Source organism: Perca flavescens, chromosome 7, assembly GCF_004354835.1.
Source record: "Perca flavescens isolate YP-PL-M2 chromosome 7, PFLA_1.0, whole genome shotgun sequence".
Taxonomy (NCBI): Eukaryota; Metazoa; Chordata; class Actinopteri; order Perciformes; family Percidae; genus Perca; species Perca flavescens.
Window position 1 is genome coordinate 37449929 of NC_041337.1, and position 7443 is coordinate 37457371.

General features: G+C 40.6%; 2 protein-coding genes across 2 annotated transcripts in view; both read left to right on the forward strand.

Moving 5' to 3' along the window:
* LOC114559087 (tyrosine-protein phosphatase non-receptor type 7) overlaps nucleotides 1–3432 on the forward strand; it is a 22386-nt gene extending 18954 nt beyond the window's left edge. The window contains exons 8-10 of the mRNA XM_028583519.1: nucleotides 1460–1573; nucleotides 1792–1876; nucleotides 3035–3432. Coding sequence (XP_028439320.1) covers nucleotides 1460–1573; nucleotides 1792–1876; nucleotides 3035–3118 — 283 coding nt within the window. The 3' untranslated portion in view covers nucleotides 3119–3432. The remainder of the gene's footprint in view (nucleotides 1–1459; nucleotides 1574–1791; nucleotides 1877–3034) is intronic.
* Nucleotides 3433–4529: 1097 nt separating this feature from the next.
* On the forward strand, nucleotides 4530–6311 carry LOC114559007 (tripartite motif-containing protein 35-like). The gene has a single exon (XM_028583392.1). It carries the CDS (start codon nucleotides 4677–4679, stop codon nucleotides 6099–6101), a length of 1425 nt encoding a protein of 474 aa, XP_028439193.1. The 5' UTR covers nucleotides 4530–4676; the 3' UTR covers nucleotides 6102–6311.
* The last annotated feature ends 1132 nt before the right edge of the window (nucleotides 6312–7443 follow it).

A 7443-nucleotide genomic window follows, 5' to 3' on the forward strand; every position in this document is an offset into this window, starting at 1 on the left:
ATTATGTGCCACTCATTCCGTTTATGTTACAGATTTTACTTTACCGATTTGAAACAAATACATTAACTAACGTTAGACCCAGCAGCAGCGGGAGAGCGGACCGCTGACGTTAGACCCAGCCCACTAACGTTAGACCCAGCCCGCTGACGTTAGACCCAGCCCACTGAGGTTAGACCCAGCCCACTGACGTTAGACCCAGCCCTCTGTTCTGCTCATTCTCTGTAAGCGATACAGCATGAAAGCACGGCGGAACCAGCAAGCCAGGCAGCCGGTGTTAGTTAGCTAACGTTAGCATGCTAACTACGCTTTAACGTTACCCCGCCCCCACATCGCTCACAGAAAACGAGGCGAATAAAGCTGTCACCGTGGCGATAGAAGTGTGCTTTGTGCGGATGAAGCATGAAGTTAATTTGACTCTTGACGGCTGGCTCTCTGCCTCGTAACGTTACTAGCTGCTCCGCTACTCGTTTGTAGCGGATTAAATATCAGGTAATTATCAACTGTAAAGTAGCTACACCGTTTTAAAGGATCCCTTGGTAAGTGAAATTGTAGAAAAAAAAAAAAAAAAACACGCTGACACCAACATTTAGTGGCAAAATCCATTGTTATGTCTACAAAATTATTTTAGATATAGTATAAGTTCAAGTCACCACTACCTCTGGTCAAAATATTGAATTAGTATCTCAATATATTGACTCAGTATCTCAGAATATAAACAAAGAATATCAAAGTAATGAGACACTATAAAATATTGACTTAATCTCAATATATTGGTTTAGTATCGTAATATATTGACTTAGTAACTCAACATATTGGTTCAGTATCTCAATATATTGACTTAGTAACTCAGAATATCTCAATATATTGACATAGTAACTTAGAATATTGACTAGGAATCTGAAAGTAATGAGAAACTTTAAAATATTCACTTAGAATCTCAATATATTAACTTCTGCACACCAGCGTGCAAAGTATAACTTTGTATTATGGAGTCTGGAGATCCTTTTTTCTTGTTGAAGGGGAAATCTGTTCTTGGGACACATTTGTTTTTACTGTTTAAACTGAATTGTATTAATGTTGATAGTGTTTGGATGCTTTCAATGTTTTCTTCAAATTCTGCATTAGCAAAACACAAAAAAAATTATAAAATGATGAATCTTTACCCGGACAAGTGACTTTTGTTCATGGACAAGTGAAACGTAAATGTACTTGTCCAAAGGACAAGTGCCTCAAAAAGTTCATGTCAAGCCCTGCCTTGATTTATAGTTAGATTAACAGTTTAAACATTCTCTGACCTGGAACACTTGCACGAACAAACCTGACAGAAAAAATCGGATACATTTAGGATAAAAAATAGGCATACTGAAACATTCTTGTATGGCGCCTACTATAAGCTATCTCGTCTCTTTGTTTCCTCTCCTTGTCTCCTCTCCTTGTCTCCTGTGTCCTCTCCTTTCAGTGCAGGTATCGGGCGGACAGGTTGTTTCATCGTCAGCAGCATCGGCTGTCAGCAGCTCAGAGAAACCGGTCAGGTCGACATCCTGGAGACAGTCTGTCAGCTTCGACTCGACAGGTATATAAACTATCAACTCTCTCTCTCTCTCTCTCTCTCTCTCTCTCTCTCTCTCTCTCTCTCTCTCTCTCTCTCTCTCTCTCTCTCTCTCTCTCTCTTGGTCTTTCTCTCTCTCAATCTCTCTCTCTTGGTCTCTCTCTCGCTCTCTCTGTGGTGTAGCTTTTGTTTATTCTCTAAATGTAGCATGTTTAACCTGTAGTTCCCCCCATCCTGTGCAGGGGTGGTATGATCCAGACTACAGAGCAGTACCAATTCCTGTACTCCACACTGGCCCAGTACAGCTCCCAGCTACAACACCGCCAGGTACCAGCCATCTTTCTCCAACCTTAACCCCATAGTTTTAGCCATCTTTCTCCAACCCTAACCCTCTAGTTTTAGTCATCTTTCTCCAACCTTAACCCTCTAGTTTTATATATCTTTCTCCAACCCTAACCCTCTAGTTTTAAGGATCTTTCTCCAACCCTAACTCCCTAGTTTTAGCCATCTTTCTCCAACCCTAACTCTCTAGTTTTAGCAATCTTTCTACAACCCTAACTCTCTAGTTTTAGTCATCTTTCTCCAACCTTAACCCTCTAGTTTTAAGGATCTTTCTCCAACCCTAACTCCCTAGTTTTAGCCATCTTTCTCCAACCCTAACTCTTTAGTTTAACCATCTTTCTCCAACCTTAACCCCCTAGTTTTAGGCATCTTTCTCCAACCTTAACCCCTAGTTTTAGGCATCTTTCTCCAACCCTAACTCTCTAGTTTTAGCCATCTTTCTCCAACCCTAACTCTCTAGTTTCAGCCATCTTTCTCCAACCCTAACCCCCTAGTTTTAGCCATCTTTCTCCAACCCTAACTCCCTAGTTTTAGCCATCTTTCTCCAACCCTAACTCTCTAGTTTTAGTCATCTTTCTCCAACCTTAACCCTCTAGTTTTATATATCTTTCTCCAACCCTAACCCTCTAGTTTTAAGGATCTTTCTCCAACCCTAACTCCCTAGTTTTAGCCATCTTTCTCCAACCCTAACTCTTTAGTTTAACCATCTTTCTCCAACCTTAACCCCCTAGTTTTAGGCATCTTTCTCCAACTTTAACCCCTAGTTTTAGGCATCTTTCTCCAACCCTAACTCTCTAGTTTAGCCATCTTTCTCCAACCCTAACTCTCTAGTTTCAGCCATCTTTCTCCAACCCTAACCCCCTAGTTTTAGCCATCTTTCCCCGACCTTAATCATATAGTGTTAGCAATTTCTTTCCTACCTTAATCTCTTAGTTTTGGCTTGCTGTTCCCAAACTTAACCACATATTTTCAGCAATCTTTAATCACACAGTTTTAGCGATCTTTCCCTGACTTTAAAAACGTAGTTTTATTTGGCTAAAATTAACCAAACCTTCAGATCAGAAAGTCTTGTGGTAGCTGTTTGGACTTTTGTTTTCAGTAGCAGCTGTGCAACAGTTAAACACCGTGTTTCCCCTTAACCAGGAGCAGAACCAGAACCCAAAGGACCAAGTCACCGAACATCTGCAGAACCTCCAGCTGGATAAAACACAGACTCAGAAGAACTGACACCAAACAGAACCAACAAGTTGTAGAACCAGAAGTATTAAACAGAACCAGAAAAATGGCAAAGCAGCTGAACCCAAAGACTTTATCCACGCACAGACGGAGAATTTGGGAAACCAGCTGTCTCAGAAGTTGGAGGATCACACAGGAACCCCAAATACCTGCGGGGTCCAGATCAGTGCACAGAGATCTTGAAGAACCGGCACAGCAGAGGCTATGAAAATCCAGAAAATCACGTTGACACCGGACTGAAAGTCTCCGAAAACTGAACTGAATCAAAGTAGAAAAAAACACAAAATGGAAAATGCCGATTTCAATATTTACATCTAATGAAATAAAATAAAAATTAATATTGTGTGACAGGCATTGTGTGTGTTTTCATACAGATATTTATATGTAAAGACATTAATTACTTCAAAGGCTGATTTAAAAAGAGAGGGGAAGTCCCGCCCCTTCCTGTTTCAACCACGAGACTTTAAAAAAAAATCTGTTTTGTGAGTTTGCAGCTTGTTTTGTAATAACTTTTTATCCTGCTTGAATTGAGTCATGAACTACACATATGAAGTTAGGCAGTTGTTTTAAAATGGGCCTGCACTTTTTCTTTCCCTTTTTAGACATTTGTTTCAAATTTTTTTTTATTTTTTTGCAATTGTTTAGACCTTCTCGTTCCCTTTTTTGGCTTTTTGAAATTTGTGGTTGCTTTTTTGACACTTTTGCAACTTTTCACGACTTCTTTGGCGCTTTAAAAAAAGTTTTTGTCATTTTTCTGTGAATTGTTGTGGGGTTATATAGTGCTCAACAGTGTGGTGGGGACCCAAGGGGGACACGGACCCCCTGCAGTTCTCCAAAGTACCCCTAGGGGGACACGTACCCCGATTTGAGAAACACTGGTCTATACAACCTGAAGATAGGAATACATGTTTGTGGTTTTGTGTGAATGTGGAAGTCAGTGAAGCGTGTTTTCCTAGAATGTAAGAAGTAAAGGGCAGAAAGAAAAGTTTGTCAGACAGGACTTGGAGTTGAGGCTTTTTCTGTTTTATCTTTGTTTGGACACAGTGACAAATATCAGCTGATATCCAAGGCAGTTATTAAATTCCTGCATGATACAGGACTGTATGTAGGAATCTAATTCTAACATTGACCTGTGGAGGGCAGTAATACGCTTAGCAACTTCTAAACTGCTGGCATCCTACACGAGGAAGAAGGTGAGGAAGAAGATGAGACAGATCAAGGTAAATACTGCTGTGTGATAACAACACTGCCCCCTGGTGGTGACATATGCTGATCATCTAAAACAGAAACAGCACCACCTGGTGGTGAGAAAGCAGCATGTCAGCTGTCAGTTATTCACAGTACTTTAAAGGATGGAAAGTGAAACTTAAAGCTGATTTCCACATAAATGAATAGAGCTGAGAGTCCATAACAGGGTGTGAGATCTCTGCTGGAAAACACACACACGACTGCAGGAGGAAGAAGATTTTGGAAGATTTGAAACAGTCAAGAGAAGGGACAGTAACTCGGTGAGTCTTGCTTTTGAGAGACAATTTAGATACGAAGACAGATGGCTGAGAAAACTGCTCTCGTTGAAAGTTTCCTGAACTGCCATGTGTGTTCAGAGACTTTCAGAGATCCTGTGTCTCTGAGCTGCCACCACAGCTTCTGTTCAAGCTGCCTGCACACATTCTGGGAACAAGCTAACAACAAAAACTGTCCCATTTGTAAAAGAAAGTCCTTAACGGATGAACCAGGAGTGAACTTTGCACTGAAGGAACTGGCTGATAACTTTGCTGGGAGACAGAAATCTGAATCATCTGAGACAGGAAAAGAAAAGGAGAAAGAGGAGGAGGTGTGTGATAAACATCCAGAAGTCCCTTATTTGTTCTGTAAGGATGAAGATAGAGCTGTGTGTCCTGTCTGTGAGTTTTCTCTCCACCACGGTCACACGGTGGTTCCTGTAGAACAAGCAGTCAGAGATCTGAAGGAGCAGCGGAAACCTGACTTACAGTCTCTGCAGGACAAGAGAGACAAACACAGACGAGTGGAGGAAACATACGATGAAATAAATCAACACTCCAAGAAGCAGCTGCTGTCTACAGAGAGGCAGATCAGAGCCGAGTTCAACAAGCTGCACCAGTTCCTGAAAGAGGAAGAGGAGTCCAGACTGGCAGCTCTGAGGGAGGAAGAGCAGCAGAGGGGGAAGACTGTCAGCAGAGAGATGAAGAGGATTCAGGAGCAGATCTCCTCTCTGTCAGACAGCATCTCTGCTGTGGAAGCAGACCTGCAGAAAGACAGCGTGGCGTTCCTCAGCAGTTATAAAGCCTCTCAGAGCAGAGCCAGAGTCCAGTGCTCGCTGTCAGATCCACAGCTGCTCTCAGGAGCACTGACAGATGTGGCCAAACATCTGGGCAACCTGTCCTTCAGAGTCTGGGAGAAGATGAAGGACAAGGTCCACTTCTGTCCCGTCATTCTGGACCCAAACACTGCATACGACAGTCTCTATCTGTCTGATGATCTGACAAGTGTGAGACGTGGAAACACAATCCATAAGCTTCCAGAAAATCCAGAGAGACACAGCAGGTATCCAGATGTTCTGGGCTCTGAGGGTTTCAGCTCAGGGAAACACAGCTGGGAGGTGGAGGTGGGAGATCATCCTCACTGGTTTGTGGGTTTAACTAAAGAGTCAGCTGACAGGAAGGGAGAGCGAATACATTCACCAAAATATGGAACCTGGTATTTATTACATCGCAGTGGAAAATACACGGATGGATGCAAGACCCTCACAGTGAAGAAGAGTCTCCGGAGGATCAGAGTCCAGCTGGACTATGAGGGGGGGGAGGTGTCCTTCTACGACTCTGAAGACAAGACTCACATCTGCACTCTCAGAGACACTTTCACTGAGAAACTCTTCCCTTTGTTTAATATTGGGTCAGCTGGTGATGCTAAAACTGCAGAAATCAAAATGTGTCCATCTGAGATTTCTGTGTGATGTTCAGGGAGGACGGAGAGAGATCATGTGGTGGAGGGGTTAAGTTAGAGAGATCCAGAAGATCTGGTCTGTTTTATTAACTACAGGATGGAGCACATTCCTCCGTTGTTGTTTAACTCTGGTGTTGTCCTCCCGACATGCAACTTTTAGTTTTTCTGAGTCGAAAACCTCTATCAACGTTTTGGTCGTCTTTTCAGACACTTTTGTGGCTTTCCCCGATGTTTTTGTCTCATTTTTTCACTTTTTTAACAATTTTGTCAATTTTTTTGAAATTGTAGTCACTTTTTTAACACGTTTGTCACTTTTTTGAAACTTTTATCAATTTTTGTCACTTTTCTGTCACTTTTTTAACATTTGTTTCACTTTTTTGAAATTTTTGTCACTTTTTAACATTTTGTCACTTTTTTCAAAGTTATTTCATTAATTGTTTTTTATTCAAATGCTATAAAATTTAATAAACACACATTTAACTTGTGAAGAGCGTTGTAGTGAACATCCACTTTATTTATTTTTTTGGGGGGGACAATTGTTTGAAAGAGAGCCCAAATTTCTGATAGGAAGGAGGGTTAAACTACATACTGCTCTCTTAAGGGAACATATTCATCTTTTGTTGTTTAATATACTAAATATTTTTGGTGTAAATCTGCTGCAAGAACTGGGACGAGTAGATTCTCTGAGATCATTTAAATAAGAAGTTTATTTTCCAAAGATGAGCAACAAACTTAAGTTTAAACATGAATGTTATTTTGTCAAATAGATTTTTATTTTAAATCCCAGAAAGTGTAGAAATATTTCTATATTCTAGATGTGTTATTCTCATTATTATAGTGTATCCCCTGAATATATATAGATTTGGGAACACACAGTTAGATTAGCTCAAGCTCTGATCACCTTATAAGTTCAGGAACCTGAGTGTGTATTAGACTCAGGACACACAGAAAGTTAGCATTAGGGTTATTTGAGTACTATATAAGTTCAGAATTTGAGTGTATGCATTACTCTACCATACGATGAAGTGGAACGGGGGACTGGTTGGATCTCATTTGTGTGTAAAGAGATGGAAAACACACACACACACACACACACACACACACACACACACAGAGACCAACCAGTGAATGTTGATGTCATTATTCTCCTGCTATTTGCTACATATTCTGGGTTTTACACAAAACTTCGTCTACTTCCTTGTTTGTGGTTCTTTAAATGTCTGAAAACTGCAGAAATTGTTTAATACATTTTATTTTTCCATAAAATATATTGACATTAAGATTGTTTAAATCTGTTTCTGTTATCAATGAATCTGTTGATCGATTCAATAAAATATCACAACATACAAATT